The sequence below is a fragment of the Ipomoea triloba genome, chromosome 4 (assembly GCF_003576645.1).
Source record: "Ipomoea triloba cultivar NCNSP0323 chromosome 4, ASM357664v1".
Classification (NCBI taxonomy): domain Eukaryota; kingdom Viridiplantae; phylum Streptophyta; class Magnoliopsida; order Solanales; family Convolvulaceae; genus Ipomoea; species Ipomoea triloba.
Genome location: NC_044919.1, coordinates 9,170,216 through 9,192,368, shown reverse-complemented (window position 1 = coordinate 9,192,368; position 22,153 = coordinate 9,170,216). Strand labels below are relative to the sequence as shown.

The window sequence follows — 22,153 nt, the reverse complement described above, 5'->3', positions numbered from 1 at the left end:
TAAAATAAATTATATTTTTAGTCCCTATATTTATATAAAATAATAATATTCATTCATTCAATTATTAGTGTGATTAGTATTGACTTTTAATTTTTTCACAAAATCACAGCTTTAATAATTTTAAATTTTCATCTCTGATCTTTAACAAAAATCTAATAGTTTCAAACAATAAATTACAAAATTATTCTTGTATTGACTAAATCCATACGGTATTTAGTATTTACTGGTGAATAAAAAAAAGATCAAACAGTTTCAAACAGTAAATAACAAAAATATCTTTTATATTGACTAAATCCACATGGTATTTACTGGTAAATGATCAAAGTCAATATAAAGATGAAAATGAAAATTAACACCTTGAGACAACCCAATTAAATTAATCATGGTATTAGATTTGGGTGACCCCATTCATACTTGCAAGCATTGTGGGGCATTTTTCTGGTCGGAAGAAAAGTTGAAAAATAGCAAGGTTTTTGGGGTCCACAATATTCAATTTGTTGTTCTAAAGGCAAGGTTGCATTTGTTATGCTGTGGACCCAGGTACACCTTGCAAGGTGGACCTGGGTCCAATACGACGTCGTTTCATAATTTTCTTTCTTTTTTTTTTCAAAAAAAATAAATAAAATTTAACGGCGTTAACGGCTCCTCATCGCAACAGAACACAAACTCTACATTCACAGATCCTATACTCCATATTTACAATTTGAAAACTCCACATTCACACATTACAGGGCTATATGTTTAGTAACTATAATATCACTGTTATGGATTTACACATTCAAAACTCTATATTCACAGGTCCTATACTCCATGTTCACAACTTGGAAACTCCACTACATTCACACATTACAGGGCTACAAGTTGCTAGAGCTCTGTTAACTTTACTACATATTCACACATTCATAACTCTACATTCACAAATTCTATACTCCATATTCATAATTGAAACCTCCACATTCACACATTTCAGGGCTATATGTTTAGTAATTTTCTTTAAAAAAAAAATAGTGAAACAACGTCGTATTGGACCCAGGTTCACGGCATAATTTGCCCAAGGTTGCGTTGCCTAGATTAATTGTGCCGCCAACAGAAATTTTGGATCTATTTTTCAAACCATCATTAAGGAATAAGGAGTAGGCATTTTCTACAACACATACGATCCTATAATAACATGTTTAGTTTCACGTCTTTAGGTGACCGTATTATAAAGAAATAAATACTGAAAAAGTTCTTCTAGTTTTTAGATTAAATGGGCCGTATTGATGAAGAAATATATATGCTTACTTTGTCCGTATCGCACGAGTGAAGTACTAATTTAAAATGAAGGTAATCAATACAAAATATCGATTACTAGGTGGAAGACTGGAAGTACTCTTATTTGAAAATAAGTGAATAAAATATGGAAAGAGAAAATTTGAACAATGTTGCATTGACATACAAAAGAGATAAAGGGGACGTTTGGTTCAAGTTATATAAGATAACTAAGGTTATATTTGTTTGGGAATATAAGATTTTCATGTCTGGTTCAAGTTATGTAAGATTCACATGGAATGGGAATATAAGATTTTCATGTCTGGTTCAAGTTATGTAAGATTCACATGGAATGTAACATAACCTCCTGATGAAGTTTTTAGCTATTGGAAGGAAATGTGAGATACACCCCAATTTTTTAGGTAATCTCACATTCCCTTATCTTATTACTAATATTGAACTTTTGGCATTTTAATCAATTTATCTCATTTCTGTTGTCTTATTTACCTACTTCAATTTTAAACCAAACACATAAATCTAACATTACCAGTTATCTAACATTCCCTAAGGTAACTTAACATTCCGTGAACAGAGTAATAAATTTCTCATTACTCGTTAGCATAGTTAAACATTTGTAACGACGACACTGTTCCATGCAATATAATTCCCAAAAGGAAAAAAAAAAAAAATTGCCATTGTAGATTTGTAGGGTAGTTTAGTTGGATTTTTTGTCGCCAAGGATTTGTTCCGTTATAGCTTTAGTTTCATCCATCACTTTCTCCCATGACCCTTTCTCTTCACTCTCTTCCTCTTCCTCTCCCTCTCCTTCTGCTGCTTGCTCCATGGCTTTCTCCGCCACCTTTATCACTGCCTGCACGTACATTATATTCATTCAAAACGTATTTACATTATATTTTGTTAAATGAACAAGAAATCCGCGATCACTACTTGGTCTTATGACCTAATCGACAAAGAACTAGGCCATTTGTATTTACAGTATAATTTAACTAGGCCAACTTATCATCTCTAGCTATAACAATAAAATCTGCAATTCAAATATTTTTTTCAGGTTTACACATTTAATATTATAATATTTTGCACATTTAGTATTATCATTTTGCATATTTAGTATTAAAATATTGAACTTACAAAATTACAAAAATGCATTGCACTTAGATTTTTATTATAAAGTTTATGAATGAGTTTTAAATTTTATTTGGTTTAGTGATTCACTTTTTAGTGCTTAAGGTCTAACATTTACGGTTTAAATTTAAAATTTAATTTTTTCGTTGATTTTATAAAATTTACCAAGTTTACATATTTAGTTGTTAAAGATTGCATATTTAAGTATTCAAGTTTGTTTAGTGAAATTGATGATAATTATAAAAATTTAACAGTCTTTTTTTTTAATAAAAAAAATTGATCAGATCCTTCAAATTTTTACAAATATAAGACTGAAATTGGTTCTTATTTCTCTCCTATGGTATTATTCTCACATGATCCTTAGTGCGCACACAAACATACATATACATAAAATAAGAGCCAGTGATAACTTGTACATTTTGATAATGTTATAACGCCAATACAAATTAAGCTGTGTAATAATGAAAAATGATAACTTGTACATTTTGATTTATTATTTTTACAATAATAAATTTTTTCTCATCATTCAGTTTTTACTTTTTCATTTATGTACAAACTATAATAACATAATACTCCGTTAACTATTTATTATTCTTAACTTTCTCATAAGTTTAAAATATTTTTTATTTTTTAATGACAACAAAAATGATAAGCATTTTGTTTTTATATTATTATTATTATTATTATAGCAATTAAATCAGTGTACACAAAACAATATTAGGGTTTAACTTAATAACTATTTAATATTCTTTTTTAACAACCATATTAAGGTTTTAATCATATGCAAAACTTATGAATCCATATGCATACTATAACTTAATTGCATAACTCTTAAATTACTATTTGACAACATCAGTAAGCCTATTATAATTATGTCACGTTTAACAAAAAAAAGAGTTAATAATAATATTGAGGTTTCATCATAATATACAAAACTTATGAATTCATATACTATAACTTAATTAATTACGTAAATTTTAAATCACTATTCGACAATATCAATAAACCTATTATAATAGTGTGTCACTTTTAAAAAAATAAAATGAAATAAATTGTACTGATTCATCAATATGGCATTAAGTATACTTAATTTACTTTAATGAAAAATATTTAATACACTATTTTTATTTTTGATTTAACTATCTGCAATAATACTCATCTTTATTTCTACTTTTACTACAAATTGAAAATATTCATTTTGTTTATATTGAAAATAATCTTTTTTATTTTAAAATAATTATTTATGGGTTCTTCTGCGGTTGGCCTTCTCAAGTACAATATGCGCTTTTTTAGGAGAGTAGTTTTCTTCTTAAGGTGTGTGGTTTGTGTGCTTAAGGTGCGTGATTTTTCTTATTAAGGTGCGTTGTTTTCTTTCTTAAGGTGTGTGATTTGTATGCTCAATGTGCGTCAGAGTTGAAATTTAAGCATCTAATTTTAAAACTTTAGGTGTGTAGTTTGTGTTCTTAACATGCTTTGTTTGTGTACTTAAAGCGCATGCTTAAAGTGTATGGTTTGTGTACTAAAGGTGCACCATTTAAAAACTTTAGGCACGTGGTTTGTGTTCTTAAGGTACCTGATTTGTGTACTTAAGGTGTGTCATTTTAATGCTTAAGGTGCGTAACTGTACAGGAAGCTATACCCATCCCACCATCCCACACCTGAACTTGAACTTTTTCATATATATATANACTATAATAACATAATACTCCGTTAACTATTTATTATTCTTAACTTTCTCATAAGTTTAAAATATTTTTTATTTTTTAATGACAACAAAAATGATAAGCATTTTGTTTTTATATTATTATTATTATTATTATAGCAATTAAATCAGTGTACACAAAACAATATTAGGGTTTAACTTAATAACTATTTAATATTCTTTTTTAACAACCATATTAAGGTTTTAATCATATGCAAAACTTATGAATCCATATGCATACTATAACTTAATTGCATAACTCTTAAATTACTATTTGACAACATCAGTAAGCCTATTATAATTATGTCACGTTTAACAAAAAAAAGAGTTAATAATAATATTGAGGTTTCATCATAATATACAAAACTTATGAATTCATATACTATAACTTAATTAATTACGTAAATTTTAAATCACTATTCGACAATATCAATAAACCTATTATAATAGTGTGTCACTTTTAAAAAAATAAAATGAAATAAATTGTACTGATTCATCAATATGGCATTAAGTATACTTAATTTACTTTAATGAAAAATATTTAATACACTATTTTTATTTTTGATTTAACTATCTGCAATAATACTCATCTTTATTTCTACTTTTACTACAAATTGAAAATATTCATTTTGTTTATATTGAAAATAATCTTTTTTATTTTAAAATAATTATTTATGGGTTCTTCTGCGGTTGGCCTTCTCAAGTACAATATGCGCTTTTTTAGGAGAGTAGTTTTCTTCTTAAGGTGTGTGGTTTGTGTGCTTAAGGTGCGTGATTTTTCTTATTAAGGTGCGTTGTTTTCTTTCTTAAGGTGTGTGATTTGTATGCTCAATGTGCGTCAGAGTTGAAATTTAAGCATCTAATTTTAAAACTTTAGGTGTGTAGTTTGTGTTCTTAACATGCTTTGTTTGTGTACTTAAAGCGCATGCTTAAAGTGTATGGTTTGTGTACTAAAGGTGCACCATTTAAAAACTTTAGGCACGTGGTTTGTGTTCTTAAGGTACCTGATTTGTGTACTTAAGGTGTGTCATTTTAATGCTTAAGGTGCGTAACTGTACAGGAAGCTATACCCATCCCACCATCCCACACCTGAACTTGAACTTTTTCATATATATATATATATATATATATATATATATATATATATATATATATATATATATATATATATATTCAAATGCAGAAATGCGGCGATGTTCTCCGTGTAGTCATCTGAAGGATGAACTCAAATTAGACATATAAAATCAATAAAGAATAGAAAAATACGAGGACAAATTTGTATATGTATGTTTCAGTATTGCACTAAGTGCTGATGTTTGGTGAACTTATGAGTGATATGTGGTACTTTATGTAATGCTTTGTGGTGAACTACCATGTGACAAAAAATCAATCATATAGTGTCATTTTTATAATTTTGTGTACCATGTATATTTCGATAGTGCACTGAATGTTAATGCGTGGTGCACTTTATGAATGATCTGTGGTGCATCACCAAAAAGGAAAAGATCACCGTAGATTGAATAGACCTATTTGGGTAGTGCAATAATAAGTGCACCACATATCACTCATAAGTGCACCATATACTAGCACTTATCGCAACATAGAATTACGCTTGCTATATTTCGATGGTGCACTTATGAGTACTAGGTAATGCATTTATGAGTGATGTGTAGTGCAACACCAAAAAGTGATAAAACATGGTAGGTTTAATTGAGCGGTGCAATTCTGAGTGCACCACAAAGTACTCATGAGTACACTCTAAACTCAGATTCATTAAGTGGTTCAATACTAAGTGCATCACATGCATATCACTCAAAAGTACATCACATCGTACTCATAAGTACACCATAAACTAGCTAGCATGTAGTGCACAATTGTAATATATATGATATAGAAAATTACAAAATCGTAGCGGTATATTTTCTCATTTGATTTCTATCTTTTTGATCTCAACTCATCCTATAGTTCTGATATGTCCGCATAATGCCATAATCACCAAAGCAATTAAGGATCTATATATATATATATATATAGAGAGAGAGAGTAATATATAGTAATAGTGTACGTACAGATTCAGCTCCAATAGCGACGACCTCTTTGACATCGCGAACAAGATGTCTAACCTCTTTCGCACTCGCTGTTATTGCATTCGCTGCTTCTATTACTTTTTCGCACGTCTCTTTATCTATCATCGTCTCATTCTTCCAATCACAAACTCTATTCATCAGATCGATTAAATCACCTGCCCTACTATTATCATATACTTCCAATTTGGAATATTAATATTAAATTCAATAATACAAAAACAAATTATTACAAAAAACACTCACTTTTTGTGAAGGTCTCGTAGCGGACACAAATCTTCTACAGATCCGTAAACTCTGTGGCGCCATGGCGGTTGAAGAAATAATGCATTTGGATAAACTATCTGCTACTTTCAAACTGCCCATCACGTCTGATCTTACCATAATATTTCCTCTTTTTTGGTAACTTTACTATGATCCTAATACCTGTTTTTTGAGGTTAATTAATTGTTTAATTACTTTTATGTTAATATATATGTTTGGGCACTAGGATGAGAATGCAAGGTGTTCTGACACTGCACGTGTTAGTTGCTGAGTGTTTTTCTGCCGGTGTGTAGAAACCTCTCTAACCGCTTCAATCCTGGACAGTTTTGCAACAGCCAACAGATATAAATATAAATCGGACTTTTCACTATTTAAAAAAAGAAAATATTTAGGAAAACCTCTCTATCTGTCTCACTGCACGAAACCTTGATTGGTGGCCGTCGGTCTCTGTCCGAAGCTTTGAGCCTTTAACGGCGCTTCGTTTCTTGGCCGGCGGTCTCCTATTTTTTTTTTTTAGTTTCATAATAAATTCCACTACTGAATTAGCCATCAACCTTTCAAAGATGTTGCGATAGTTCTAAAGATCTAAAGTTTATGGATTTTTCCAGATCGGGATAAAGAGGTGGTTTGATTCTAGTGGATCCACAAAATAAAGTTTAAGAGGTGGTGTATTGTTGTTTCTCTTTTCTTTTGTGTTCTGTTTTTTTCTGTGTCTTTCTCTCGTTTGTGTGACGAGTTTGTTTTCCTCTCTTTTCTTTTGGCGAGTTCTTGTTTCATAAGTGTGAACCATATAAGTTGGTCATGGCGTATGTGAACTTCATCTTGGGTGACAAAGATGACAATGAAAAAGAGCATCTGCCGCTTAGCTCGATCGATATATATATATATATTGTCAATGAATGACATATGGAAAATATATACTCAGGTGGTGTGTAAAACTTTTCAACCAAAGTTAGTATTGACTACGTTTGATCGATTCTTTAATGATATTAAAGAAGCTTTAAGTTCATCCAACGAATTCAACTTCAAATTTGTAAAATAGTCTGCGAATCAAGTTCTTTGTAGCATTGCTAGGGAATTTGTTTTTATGTCTTACTGTAAGGAATAGTATACCGTTCTATCGATTCTATTTGTAATCGCTTCAGGCGGAAAGGTGTAGGCGTTGGCGACTAGGCGTGATGGCGTCTGAGGATGACGCGAGGGGCTGAGGCAGTGAGGCCTTGAGGACTGAGGCTGAGGGCGTAGACTTAGGCGTGGGCTAGAGAAGACTCGTATAGTAGAGCAATAATGGAGGTCGGAGAAGAGCTTCAGCTTATGATTAAATAAATGAGCTTTTTATTTAAAAAAAATATTTAGGCGTGATCTTAATTTCGTTAAACTAATTTTAGATTCACAAAACTGTGCTCCTAATTAAAATAGCTGTAAAAGTAAATCATGAATTACGTAATCAATCCACATGTTAATACATGATCTTCATGCATGCACAAAAGATTCAACTCACACCTTCTATTATCGAAACTTTTTTTCTATTTATATTTTTAATGGGATTTAAATTCTTACACTACTGCTTTCAATCAAGACATTAATTAAGTTGGACTATAAACCACTGTATTAAAACTTTTTCTGTTTCTGTAATTAGGAGATTTGCTGAACTTCCTTCGTAGTCTCAATGTTAGAGACTGTTTTACCAATTATTATTACTCAGATCACTATACACCTTTGGATAATTTAAATTTCTCTCATCATCTAGAAAAAATAAGTATATTTTACATTTATCTATTATCTATCTAGATGTATAATATATGAAAATTAAACTCTTACTAAGAAAATTCCAATTTACTCTAACACAATTTAAATTTTAATTAAAATTAAAGTAATTAAATCTATTAAAAACTATCCTATAAAATAGTGACTTTAAATATTATTTTAATCCAATTTTAATTTCCGGCATATATTACTTAGGACTCAGCACCTTGGTGGGTTCAACTCGGGCAATGGTGGCCGATAACCGAAGGTGATGGCCAATAGTATAAATAATGTCAATTTTCTTTACTGAATATTATAAAAATATCTTTACATTTTGAAGCTCTAGAAAGAGACAGAAATAACTGTGCATAGTGTATTGGGGTACTTATATTAATATATGGGTGTAATTTTATCGCTGAGTGGTCAAGTGGATGTATAATTAATTAGATAGTTGAACTTACTGGCCGGTTTAGTAACCCAACTTTCTTAAGAGAAAATCATAGGCCAATATATAGCCTTGCTCTAAACACAAAAATACTAGTTTCACTCCATACCCGTACAAGGTTAGTATACATATACACATAGGAGAGGTGCAATGACCGAAAGGGCAGCCTGAGTGGCATGACCAAGACGCTCGCGGCCGTGAGGTCCTGAATTCGAAACCGTTTGTCACCCGGGTTTGAGCCGGTCAGCTATGGGCAACCTAGGCTGGTTAACCTCCTTGTAGTCCTTTGCCGACTAGGATCGCAAGGCGAGAGTTTACTCACATACTCGGAAGAGGACTGGGGTTTGCCTCGATAAACCTAATAGGAGAGGTGCAATAATTCAAAGTAATAAATAATTTTTTTAAGGTGCACTAACGGAGTCATCTTATCACGCGCACTCATATATGTATAGACATATGTATAATGAGAGAGAGAGAGAGAGTATGCAGTAGAGTGGGATGGAGAAATTCAGAAGTTAATTGATGTTCTGAGAAATTTCAAAATTGCATGAAAAGAGATGAATGAATGCATACAGGCGGATTCATTTAATATATGTTTGATTATTGGAGGTGAGTCAACGACCTTAATTGAAATAATAATATACATACATGCATGGCTGACACTTGGAGATCCAAGCTCTCAGGCTTCTTCTTGTACCTGTTAGACATGCATTGCATGTATCTCATCACTTTTTAATTTATATATATAACTACATACATAGGCCAGGTTTAGGTTCATTATTAGGATTTTTAGTTTAAAGAATATTTTTAAGAATATAATAATAATGTTTTCTTTTCCTATTCATTTTACTTAATTTTCATTTCTTAATGTATAAATAATTTTTTTTTGTTTTTTTTTTTTTTTAGTTTGTGAGTTATTATAAGTGAGATTTACCTAATGCATATTTGCTAATTGTAAAAATTTCTATAACTTATATTATCACGTGGCAAAGACAACATGGTATCTTCAAGAGTAAAATTTATGTTCACGAATCATTACACAAGAGTGAAATTTACTCCGCGCGCATGTACGCCCTTAGATAAAAAATACATGTTAAAGTGTAGAATTTATGAAAATAATTTGCTATATAAAAATAGTTTGCGAATAATTTTTTGTATAATAAGCCGCAAATTAAGACGTTAAATCATACTTAGAAAGACTCGTGTAGTTAGTTCAACAAAAAGAATTTTAGTAATAATCTAACTTGTAAACTTTAAGGACGCGTGTTTCTAATAATCTTTTGACAATTTGTCACGGTTCAAAAAAGATTTTAATTTGGCAATACATACATATATATTATGTATGGTTTCTATCAATTCCAATTACGAATGTATGTTTATAATTGCAGATCGAAAAGTGTTGGCAAGATGAATAAGTTTTCCAGATCCCATCGTCTACTGACAAATATTAATTGCAGTGTTATAAATTCCCATGCCATATATAAATATAAATTTGCTAAGCTGCTAGCTAGCTGTTTGATTGATAAGTGTAGTGTCGAATTTTGGTCATCATGTCACTCCCTCTCAAGCCCAGAGCCAGACAAGTGTAAAGTAAACACTATTTCACCTAACTTGCATGAATTGCATGTTACTCTTCCATACCCTTTTCTGTAAAAAAAATTGATATAATTTTTTCGTATGGTACTTTTTTTTCTTTTTTTTTTTAAAAATTCGGATTAAAATACTTTTTCTTTTTTCATTTTTGAAAAGAATTATAAGAGTAGGAAATCAACATTGATTTGTGTGTGTGTCGGGGCTTTTTGGTTCTCAAGAAAACATATTTCTATCATATTGGGGCAAATTTTTTAGGCCAAAAATTATAAAGCAAATTTTTTAGGCCAAAAATTATAAATTTCCTTAACCAGTTAACTAGGAAAATATATCAAAACCAATTTTATTGGTGTGCTAGATAAGACTTAAAAAGCAATAACACAATACAAATTTACTTAAATGCCTCTGATTGATCTTGGGATAAATTTATCATATAAAAGTGATACTATTTTTTTTGGTTAATATAAAAGTGATACTATATTCACTACATGCATACTTAATGTTTACTCTTTTTTATTTTATTTTATTTTATTTTATTTATTTATTTTTACATTTATCTGATATTATATAACCCTGCTCGATTCAAAAAATGCTGGCATTGAATATTCTTTTTCCAATAAAATTTAATAAAATTTAAACACCTGGAATATCATTTTTCTATCATCCGGATCGGACTAATATATGTCCTATATGATTTCCCTATCATATAAACAGGGACAACGTGTAGAATCAATAGATTATGTTATGTTGTCCACCAGACCAAATTTTGTGAGGAAAATAATGCAAATTGGGAATTGTATTCTTAGTACTCCTCTTGGCCTAGAGAAAGAGATCAATGTTAAGCTCACATGGCACCTTAAGATTCAAAAATCTTGTTGTTTATAATGTACGTAGAAGTTGCATGTGCTGCCCAATTAACTCCTATTGCTCAAGCTTCTACTACGTATAAAAGTCCTTTCACGTTGTTCTCAATCCCTTGATGCTTATGCTCTTGCTATTGATTGAGAAACTTTGTTGTTGTAAAGTCGTGCTGCTTTGACATACTTAAGTTATACATCACCTTATAGATTCGTTTTGCTTGCAAATTTTCTTGTTGTCTATAAAACTTTTGTTGTTTGTGATAGAGCATCTACGTCAGCCTCCAAACTCCTCCTTTTGTATAGTCTTGTTACTATGTAGAATTGTGCTACTATTAACTATTGCTCTTGTTGTGTTGAACTTCCTTTGAATTTGAACTCAACAATTTTACAACTACCAATGATTAAATTTAACTATATATATATATATATATATATATATATATATATATATATATATATAGGATTGCGTTCAAATGAGAACAGTACGCTCAAGAGAGAATTGAGAACGCTTTGTAGCGTGCCATGTATCCAGATGTAGTTGCACCTAAAGTTATAACTAGGTGCACTTAGGTGCATGAATGTTAATAAAGTAATTAAATTACTTGCACTTGTAAGTGAAAATAGGTGCACAAGTGCAAGTAAAATGTATTACATGTGCAAGTAAATTGTATACTGAGCATCAATACTAAGTGCACCTAATGTTATAACTAATTGCACCTAACGGTATAATTAGTTGCACCTAAGTGCACGAATGTTAACAAGGTAAATTACTTGCACTTGTAAGTGAAAATAAATATACTTGTAAGTGATTTTACTTGGCACTTTTAAATGTGTACCAACTACTTGCACTTATAACACATTTATTTGCACCAAAGTTTGAGTTATTTACAAAAATGCCACCGCGTCGTTTTTCTAAAATTACATCTGATTCGTTAACATGAACACGTGGACGACTGTGGATCGTTCTTATTTCTCTCTTGGACACTCGTTCTCATTAGAGCGCGCCCCTATATATATATAAAATTTTGGGAAGTATCTATCCTAAGTTACACTTTGACCCATCAAAATTTAATTAAATGTACCCCTAACAGATTGTACTTTGCGTTTTCAAAAAAAAAAAAAAAAAAACAGATTGTACTTTGCATGCACAACATTAATTTTAATTTGACCAGATTCATATACTATGTTATATGCTACCTTGAAGACAACAGATCCCAGGGACTGTAAATGGAAAACGTGAAATCTTACCCTCTGATTATTCTACCGGCCGCTCCAAGGTTGACAATGTCACAAGCTAAGCTAAGCACCTTAATGACTCTCTTCTTTTGATTCACCTAACTCTGCGCCATGCAAGAATGCTACTCTCGAGATTGTTAGGGTTGATTTTAATGTCTCCCATGCATTTAATTTACTCTCTTCTTTCAATTCAATTTTCCCAACTGTTGCCTACCCTTCATTCTCGCTATAAATACCCACCGTCTCACCTCTACTCTCTCCATCACGAGATCAAGTTAATTAGGTTCTCTTTGAGTAGTGAGTGAGAGAGAGAGAGAGAGAGAGAGAGGAGAAATGGCGAAAAGTTTGTATGTAATGTTTGTGCTTGCAGTGGTGGTGGCGCATGCGACGGCGCGTAACATTCCCGATGCTAGCGCCGCCGTGAAGCCTGGCGGCACGCAGGATCTGACGGTGGGCCCGAAAGGCTTGGAGCCGGCTACGGCGCCCGGCGCCGGCGTGGATGACAAGAAGAACCTTATAGTTGGCGGCGTTGGAGGCTGGGCTGGGGTCGGCTACGTGCTTCCGGCCATCGGCGGCGTGGCCGGTGGAGTTGGCGGCGCAAGCGGCTTGGGTGGGGCCGGCGGGCTAGGCGGCGCTGGCGGCGGGATTGGTGGCGCAAGCGGACTTGGAGGAGGGATTGGCGGCGCGAGTGGACTTGGCGGCCTCGGTGGCGCGAGTGGACTTGGAGGGCTTGGCGGCGCGAGTGGACTTGGAGGGCTTGGTGGCGCGAGTGGACTCGGAGGGCTTGGTGGCGCGAGTGGACTCGGGGGGCTTGGTGGGTTTGGTGGCGCGAGTGGAATCGGTGGTGGAATCGGCGGTGGGATTGGCAAAATTATTCCATAGAGTTTCAAAGCTTTAAAATGCGTTATTTGGTGTTACGTTGGTTGATCGATCTTTTTAGTTAGTGCCTTTGGATTTTTCATGCATGCATGTTGTGTGTCTACGTAACTAGCTAGTATTATATATTAGGTTGTGCCGTGTTTTATTTCCAGCCTCACGTACTCATGTAATTCCCGTTTGAAATTTATTACCAACTTTTAATTTATAATTGTTTTCATGATGAACTGTTTAATATCTTATGGTTTAAATTTCGTAGATCAAGGTATATTTGTATAATCTTTAGCTCTTAAGCATATTAAATCTGGTCCACATGCATTTTGCATGAAAACAATGCTATATATATTATGGTAATTTACACGAATTGGTTAATCTCATTCAATTTAATTTTTTAGTTATTTTTTTAAAATATTTTTTTAATAATTTTAAATTTGATTTTTTAATGTTTAATATATATAACTTTTAGTTTGATGTAGTTTTTAACTATATAAATTTTATATACTAACATTAAATTAAATAGTACAAAAAGTTGACTTGTAATAAATTAAATAACTTTAAGGCTTTAATTTACTAATCGAACTATATATAAAAAATATAATGCAGGAGGTAATTAATAAATAGTTCACTTGGCAATCAAATAAAACATTGATCTAGTAATTAATGGCATGTCAATAAGTAAATGTTATGAGTTAAGTTAGAAAATTCATGGGGATAGATAGGATAGTCCAATGAATCCAATAACCAAAATAATAAGTACAAAGATAGAATAGGCTAAATACCTCGTGGTTTAGTGACACCCGATTTCACCTCACATGGAATGGAGTGGGTTCGAATCACAGAGAAGGCGATATTGACTATTTTTTTTTAAATTGACTTAAAATATGCTAGTCAGGGGTTCATTGCTTATATTCTGTTTTAAAATACGCTAGTCGTGGTTTATTTTAAAGTTTCTGGGGAAAACATGTCCTGTAATTTAGGGATTTGGGTTGAATAATAATAAAAGTAATAATATTTAATTTAAAAATATTTTAAGTACTACTAATTCTACTTGGATTGACTATTTAATAATAAAAATATTAATGTTTAATTTAAAAATATTTTGAGTATTTTTAAGTTAATTCCCTACCTAGGCACTTCAAACTTAGCTTGCTACTAATTAAGCTACAAACTACTTGGTAAATAATTAAAAATATGTTTAAGTTAATATCCACGTAGTGACAATGTGACATGCATGGTAATCTGTTGAGGTCATGAGGAAGGGATTAACCTGCTATTTGGTATAATTGAACAAATTTGATTATTTGAGGGATCTATTTACATATCTACGTAGGGGTCTGGTTGCATTTTTGTGTTCGAGATATATTTACCACAATCGCTTTGTTTTATATGGCGAATATATCTCCCTCATTAGGCTTGGCTTTCTTTCTAAGCGTGTGATCGACTCTCGAATGTAGGGGATCTCTTTGATGGCCAATTTGAACGTTTTTTCAAATGTTTATAAAAAGGCAAAAACATTAACCAAAAAAAAAAAAAAAGGCAAAAGCTTTTGTGAGGCCATCTCACCGTGAGATGGATCGGTTTAATGTGAAAATGTAATACTTATATGCACAAATGTAAAACTAATTAGGAATACAATGTTAATTACTTATATGGAAAAATGTACATAATATATATATATATTTTTTGGAGAAATGTAGTATTTTTACATTTTGATTTAAAAGTATTATATTTTTCCTTATAAATAACAAACAATTGCCAACAATACTTATTAGGGAAATGTAATACTTTTGATGAAAAATATACTATAATATTTTTATATCAAATGTAAAAGTATTACATTTTTTCTCAAAGGTATTACATTTTTCATTATAAGTAACAAACACTTTATTTTTTATTAGTATTATATTTGAGCATATTTTTTTGATAATATTATATTATATTTGAGCATATAAGTATAACATTTGCACATAGAGTTAATATCCAATTTGGTTCTTCGATTATTAGGATTTCACAATTTTGATTCTCGACTTTCAAACTTGCTCAATTTTATCCACAATTATGTAAATATTACTTAAAATAGTCCGTTGTTCAAACCAAAATAGTTTTGATTAGTACTATTTTGGTTAATAATTGTATAATTGGGGATGAAATTGAGCAAGTTTGAAAGTCGATAACCAAAGTGATAAAATCCTAATAGTCGAGGACCAAATCAGGTATTAACTCTTTACACATGATAAGTATGACATTTTCATGTTGATCCAGTTCAATTCGATTCGACTCACAAATTAGGATCATTGAGACGATCTCACACAAGTGTGACTTGTAAAATAGCCAAGTCAGTCAAAAGTCACGTTTCCAAAAGGTAAGAAATAGTGGGTCCACTGCGGAAATACATATAAGTACAAGGGTCAAATCCATAAATACCACTTAATTTCCGCATCACTCCATTGGCGGGAAAATGAAACATATCTACGAAATGGGATACTTCTGCACAGAGCGATAGAGAGATTGAGCGCGAGAGTGTTGAGAGAGAAACAGTGCGCAAAACCTCCCGGGAGAGAAAATGGCGAGCAGCTCAAGCTCAACTTCAGGTAGAGATCTCCATGGCATTCTCGAAGCCATTAAATCTTCAGAGGTCAGCTGTCTTCGAATCCTTATTCGAATTTCTGTTTTGATTCTATTTAGTCTATCAATTAGATCTATTTTTTTCACACTGGTTCTGTATTTTATATGTTTTTGAATTATTTTTACTATTAAAATTGATATCTAGGTTTTTCAGGGATTAATTCTGTAATTTCTATATTTATCAATTCTATAGGTCTTCTAGTTTGGTGTGAAAAATGCATACTTTACTAATTAGTATGTGTTTAGTCTCAGAGGAAATTGAGGAAAATTGTAATGTTTTCGGTATTTCGTCATTTTTCTTTTTCATTTTTCATTTTAACTGATAAGTGATAAGGAGTAAAAATTTTCTTCGAACATAGTACTGGACAAAATGATGTTTCAGATACACTATATACTAACTTATCCAATAATGTACATGAAATTTGTCCAACTATTCCTCTAATCAGTAATTGTTTAAAGAAGTTTAAGTTGCTTTATGCTTGGTAAGCATTAATAAGCATTAAGCAACATATATGTTTGAATAGGAGCAGAGTTAAAACTAAATATCTGTTTGTTAAAAACTAAGGATAGATAGAGAATATTAAACCTGAACAAAGTATAGCTATCATACTTCTAGTTGCAGAACTTGCTGTATTATTGCTGCTAGTGGCTTTAAATGAAAGCAAGTGAATGGAGCTCTTTATTGATATTTATGTATGCATTTTTTTCTCTCTCTCTCTCTATCTATGAGGTATATTTGTAATTTTGTACCACAGACTTTTAGAGTTGGGTTTGGCATACCTTCTGACACTATCTAACCTGATATAACATGCATTTCTTATCGTTTAGGTTTTTTTTGGTCTCCAATCTCCTCTCTCCCCTCCTAAAATGAAAAGAAGTGATAGAGAACCTCTAGAAGTTATTATCATGTTATTGTGCAGTTGTCATGGTTAATCTACTTTGCACCCTAAAAACGTCTTCTTTTATCTTAACAATGCTACAACTTGGAGCATCACTTCATATTACACCAGAATCAAACTGTAACCTCATCTTGCTTTCTATACTTACAGGTTGTTGAGAATCGTGTTGAATTGCTTAATGAACTAGGGGAGTTAAATATAACAGAGATATCTGAGGTGGCATTCCTTGTAGACACTCTTCAAGTATCCAAACTATTGCAAAATTTCCTTTTTGTAATCTGAATTTACATGGAAACTTCTTTGTTCTATATGCACTTTCACTGGATATGAATAATTTTTTCATGCTGATGGCTAAGAATTTGTATTCAGACCTTTAGCTTTCAGTTCTGAGACTATATTGGTGTTTCATGGAATTATTTTGAAACTCAAATTCATTTGTAAAGTTGATCCTGAATGTCGTAGTCTCCTTAAGTTGTCTGAGTGGCAGTGACATAAGAAATTTGGGGAAACAATAGAAATGGACAGTACTACTCAAGTAGGTACATGGAAGACAAACAAATTTACAAGTTAATCCTCTGCTATTGCAACTCTGATTTGAAGTGAAAGTTGGGCCTATGATTGGGAAAGTCTGTCATGGCCAGCTGTTAATGTCTTTCTTTTCTATTTTTGGCTTATGTCTTTTCTTTTTGTTGGTCAATCTTGGTCACGTTTTAGGTGAGGTGTTGTGAGTAGGTTATAACACATCAAATGAGCAAAAGGTAACTAGCTGTTTAGTAAGATTATGGCTACTCCCACCATTTTCCAGTTATTTTAAAATATTCAATTATGTTAACTATTATGATTGTTAAAAATGTTCAATTAATGTTGTCGCTAGAAGTTACTGTTTTCCAGTCATTGGTATTTCCTCCTATGCCTCTTGGCTTAACTTTAATTATATCCATTTTTGTTACTATGCTTGTTCTGTACCTTAACATTCACTGGATACTCTGGGAAGATTTTACTTGTCTAGACATATCTCAGTGCACACTAAACAAGACCATTTTGCATGTTGCGGCAAAATATCTAGATTTGGATATATCTGGAAGTTTGGGGCAAATTCTGGGTTTAGGAGCAAAGGTGATTATTATTATTATTACTATTATTATTACTATTACTATTATTATTATTATTATTATTATTATTATTGTTATTTTCATTCTGTAGATTTTTATTACGTTGTGTTTCTAAGAGTTCAAGTCTTTTAACATTTTGTTTCCTATTATTAGGCTGCCATGTGGTGTAGAAAGCATCTTAAGATGACAGTTATGTCAGCTACTCAGGATTCACAAGAAGAACATGACAACCTATTTTATCAGGTTAAAAGATTCTTGCGGTTGATGTGGTTTTGAATTTGCAACCATAGAATAATGTTTCCTTTCTCTTTTGACATGCATCATGTTATCTCAGTTGCTTTTGGATTTGCTGGGCTACGCTGCCTCTGGTTTTTCAGCTTTAACCAGATACCCTATTTCGGTTAACAAGGGCTTGATGACTGCTGTTGAGAATTTCATTTTGGAGCAATTAAACCTGATAAAGGATTGTATTTCAGAGATAAAGGTATTTACTTTTGTGGCTCTTCAACATTTCTGCTCAGCTGCCATTGTCACCTTGCTATGCAATGAGCTAGCCATTGTCTTTGCACCATGATACATTTATGACACAGATCAGACTTAGAACCACTAGTGTGCAACCTAATATATCAACTAAAGTCTATATTATCACATTACTGTCTGATCCTTGTATCACCCTGCTACTGTAATAAAGGATATTCCTTCCATTTGGATGTTTAGTAGTGTCTATGTTCATACATTTAGTTAGCTAAAGACGTTAATTATTATCCTTATATTCACACTAATTTAAGTTTGTTTAACTGGGGCACTGGGCTTATCTTTTGCTTGATTAATAAAAAATAAATGGGGGAAAAAGTGGTTGCACCTTTTCTTTTTAAGGATTTTGCTTGATTATCTTAATGTTTATGTCTATAAGTAGTGTATTTGGTCTGTTTTCATAATCAGAAGATAAATTGCTTGTCATTTGGATTTTGTGATTCTCAAATAGGCACTTTGTGTATTTGGGTTGGAAGTGCAAAAGGTGGTGCAGGAAGTCCTTGATGCTTTGATACGGCTATGCAGGGTTTATTCTGACAACATAGATTGGAATTCCTGTCATCTAAGAGCAGATAGAGATACAAGTGTAGTAGGTGTTCAAGAGGCTGATAGCACAGATCATGTTATCAATGTAATCAAACTTTCAATTGAGAAACTGTGTGAATTAGGCATCATTGCAGGTAATAATGGTGGAAGTTCTGTGAGCTTACTAAATTTGTCATGGAAAGGTGTAGTTAGCTTGCTTCAGCTTGGCAAGGGTGCTTTAGCAGAAAAGGTGGATATAGCAGGCACCATCTTGAGCCTGGTTTCACTTGCTAATGCATGTTTGAAAATTGCAGCCGAGGGATGGTCTTCCCCACAGAAAGAACCAATCTCTTTTGTAGAAGCCAAAAGAATATTCCTTCCGGTTAAGTTTTATCTGATTAATGCTGTAAGAATTATCTCCCAGTACCCAGCCCAAGCCTTTTCGGTGTTCAAAGATATTACTCTTTCTGTTGTAAAGATCTCAACCTTCAAAATCTTACTGTGTAAAGATGAACTTCTGAAGTTTGCAAGTGAAGCAATGTTAGAAATACTGGAGCCTACATCCTTGCATATTCTTAATTCTCTCCTGATTTCTGCCCAAGTGCAACCAGAGCACAAATTCCAACTTTTGGACTGGCTGTTTGGGGACGGATGGGATTCAGATGATGTGGTTTCACCTAGTGATGGTGGGGTTGATGCAATGAATGCTATTTTTTGCACTAGTTCTGATGCCATGCATGGTGGAAAAGTTCTGTTACCTGGCCGGGTAATTGTATTTCTTAATTTACTGAAGAGTGCTCCTGATATTGAAAATGATGTAAGAATGGTGATGGCCAGAAAACTAGGATGGTTATTGGGTACATTTGTAGATGAAGATATATATTCTTTGATTCTCGCCTTGCAAATTCCTACCGTCTGCAGTTCAGCTCAAAAGCAAGAAGTGACTTATGAACCTATATTCCACTTAGTACTCCATGCATTGAAAACCTTCATGATAACTGCTTCTTCAAGTTCGGCCTGGTGTGATGTAGAGCATTTCCTGCTTGAGAATTTTTTCCATCCCCACTTTCTTTGCCATGAAGTCATTACTGAGCTTTGGTGTTTTATTTGTCGACATGCTGAGAAAGATATAGTGAATGACATTATTGATAAATTGTGCTCATTATTGAATTATTTGGCATCTCCTGAATTTGTAGTTATTCCTGACAGTGCAGTGCGAAAAGTTGCAAGGTTCATTTGCACGCTTGTTAACTGTGGTTCTGAATCAATGGCAGATAGAATTTTTTCTTCAGTTCTTGGCAATAGCAGACCTCACTGTTCATCAAGTATGTACTTAGCGCTGCTCATGGAGGGTTTCTCTCTGGATTTGCTTTCAAACAAAATGAGGACCACAGCAAAACAACAAATTGTTGTGGAATATTTTGAATTCCTGGATGCATTTGAGGATAAATTACCAAGGGAATGTGGCTCTGGTGTTTATGGTGCTCCAGTTTTCGCTTTATCGGCTGTGTTACAATCTTGGTAAGTAATATGCTTTTTTGAAGCAAAATATATTAGACTGATTTAAGAATCAGTACCGATATGTTTCTGTGACTTGCTAGTGTACAGACTCCTATTTGCCCTTCAGTTATATTCTTACTATTTTTCTTTATGGCTTGTGCATCTGTCTTTCAGTGCAGTCAGTATATCTGATACAGAAATGAAGACTTCAAAATTCCTAGTAGCAGTGATTCACAAATTCTATAGCTCTATGGACAGCCCAGTAAAGGAAGATTACAGAAGGCTTCTGAGCGAAACATTAACTATCATCTCCAAAATAAAGAATTTGTATTCATCTGATGGGATGGAGGTAGTAATTTTGGAGCTTCAGAATCTTTTTATCTCAAGCCCAGCAATGTCAAATAGTCAATTGTTTGTATGCAAACCAAACCTGTCATCCTTCATGGCTGGCCTTGGTTACATTGAATTGGCAGATGGGGAAGATAATGCAATGAGTGCAGCTGTAAGGGAGCTTTATTGTATGCTACTAAGAGAAAGGCATTGGGCATTTGTTCACTTAGCAATGGTGGCTTTTGCATTTTTCGCTGCCCGTACTACTTGCAATGAGCTTTGGAGATACGTGCCACCAGATGCTGCTCTTTCGTTTGATTTGGATCCAGGAAATGAAGCGGATGAAGAGAGGTTTATGTCAGAGTTAAAGGTCTTTCTTGAGAAGGAAATGCCGTCTCAAAAGGCAAATTTGCTTGATTATCAGCTTGCAATGCTCAGAAAGGATGGACAGATGTTGAAAGAGATTGTAAGAAAGACAAAGGAAACCAAAACAAAAACTATACCCTGTGAAGCAATGGAGGTTGATAATGAGAAACAATCTAGTAGGAAAAGGAAATTGCCAGATGGAATCAGTGAAGGAATGGAAATGCTGCAGAATGGGCTGAAGGTTATGGGTGATAGCGTTTCGACATGGCAAAATAACCAGTTCGACTCCATCGAAACTCATGAAAATTTCTTGAAGCACATTTCTCAACTGAAAGACGTGATCACAAGCTTGGCTGGCTTAGCCGGAACTGGTTAAGTACTCTCTTCCTCATTGCAGTATGTTTCTCATTTTCTTTAGTTGCATTGCATTTAAGGTTGCCATGGAATATTGTGTTTTTGCACCAAAACGTGAACAGAAAATGCAGAATTGTGTACAGTGAGAAGGAAACGTTGAAACAGAATAGAATATGTCGTCAATACGGTGTAATGGCTAACTTGTTCGTTTGAACTGCGTTGTGCTCAAAAGAACATTATTTTAGATTTCTGAGTTCTGGCCCTTTTCTTGAAATTTGAGTTTTTCTCGACCTGTCGGAGACCATCAATTAATATTAATTTATTAACGAGGTAAACCCCACTCCTCACTATGTGAGTATGTGGGTAAAGCCCTCGCCCTGTGACCCTAGCCGGCAAAGAGCCACAAGGAGGTAAATCAGCCTAGGTTACCCATAGCTGACCGGCACAAACTCAAGGGCTTGAGGTTCGAACCCACGACCTCTCGGCTGCAGGTGTAACTCTCTTACCACTTGAGCTGCCCTTACGGGCATCAATTAATATTAATTGATCGCATGTATGGTAGTGTCCATAATACTACTACGTACATAGGAGCTCAAATAGCGAACACATGAGAGTCACCAACCTCCATTACTAAAGAGGTCAAAAGAGACTAGCGTCTCATCCTCATTAGGTGGACAAAAAAAAAAAAAAAAAAAAAAAAAAAAAAAAAAA

At 33.1% G+C, this 22,153-nt stretch overlaps 2 protein-coding genes across 3 annotated transcripts; both read left to right on the top strand.

Annotated features, from left to right (window-relative positions):
* Positions 1-12,600: 12,600 nt before the first annotated feature.
* On the top strand, positions 12,601-13,448 carry LOC116017442 (glycine-rich protein 23-like). Its single transcript, XM_031258028.1, has one exon. The coding sequence runs from the start codon at positions 12,655-12,657 to the stop codon at positions 13,201-13,203; it is 549 nt and encodes a 182-aa protein (XP_031113888.1). The 5' UTR covers positions 12,601-12,654; the 3' UTR covers positions 13,204-13,448.
* Positions 13,449-15,704: 2,256 nt separating this feature from the next.
* Positions 15,705-21,688, top strand: LOC116015665. Of its 2 annotated transcripts, XM_031255804.1 has the most exons (7): positions 15,705-15,832; positions 16,872-16,964; positions 17,703-17,837; positions 17,987-18,076; positions 18,168-18,317; positions 18,819-20,413; positions 20,567-21,688. In XM_031255804.1, the coding sequence occupies exons 1-7, from the start codon at positions 15,761-15,763 to the stop codon at positions 21,462-21,464; spliced, it is 3,033 nt and encodes a 1,010-aa protein (XP_031111664.1). In that variant the 5' UTR covers positions 15,705-15,760; the 3' UTR covers positions 21,465-21,688. The 2 variants fall into 2 exon arrangements, with proteins under 2 accessions (XP_031111664.1, XP_031111665.1); XM_031255805.1 differs by lacking the exon at positions 15,705-15,832 and having other exon boundaries at positions 16,894-16,964; positions 17,716-17,837.
* The last annotated feature ends 465 nt before the right edge of the window (positions 21,689-22,153 follow it).

Bases quoted from the DNA above. Each gene is read 5' to 3' on its own strand.
- LOC116017442 (XM_031258028.1), top strand. From the start codon at position 12,655: ATGGCGAAAAGTTTGTATGTAATGTTTGTGCTTGCAGTGGTGGTGGCG.
- LOC116015665 (XM_031255804.1), top strand. From the start codon at position 15,761: ATGGCGAGCAGCTCAAGCTCAACTTCAGGTAGAGATCTCCATGGCATT. The intron at 16,965-17,702 runs GTATCCAAACTA...AACATTCACTGG, and splicing joins TCCTTGTAGACACTCTTCAA to ATACTCTGGGAAGATTTTAC. The intron at 18,077-18,167 runs GTTAAAAGATTC...ATGTTATCTCAG, and splicing joins ATGACAACCTATTTTATCAG to TTGCTTTTGGATTTGCTGGG.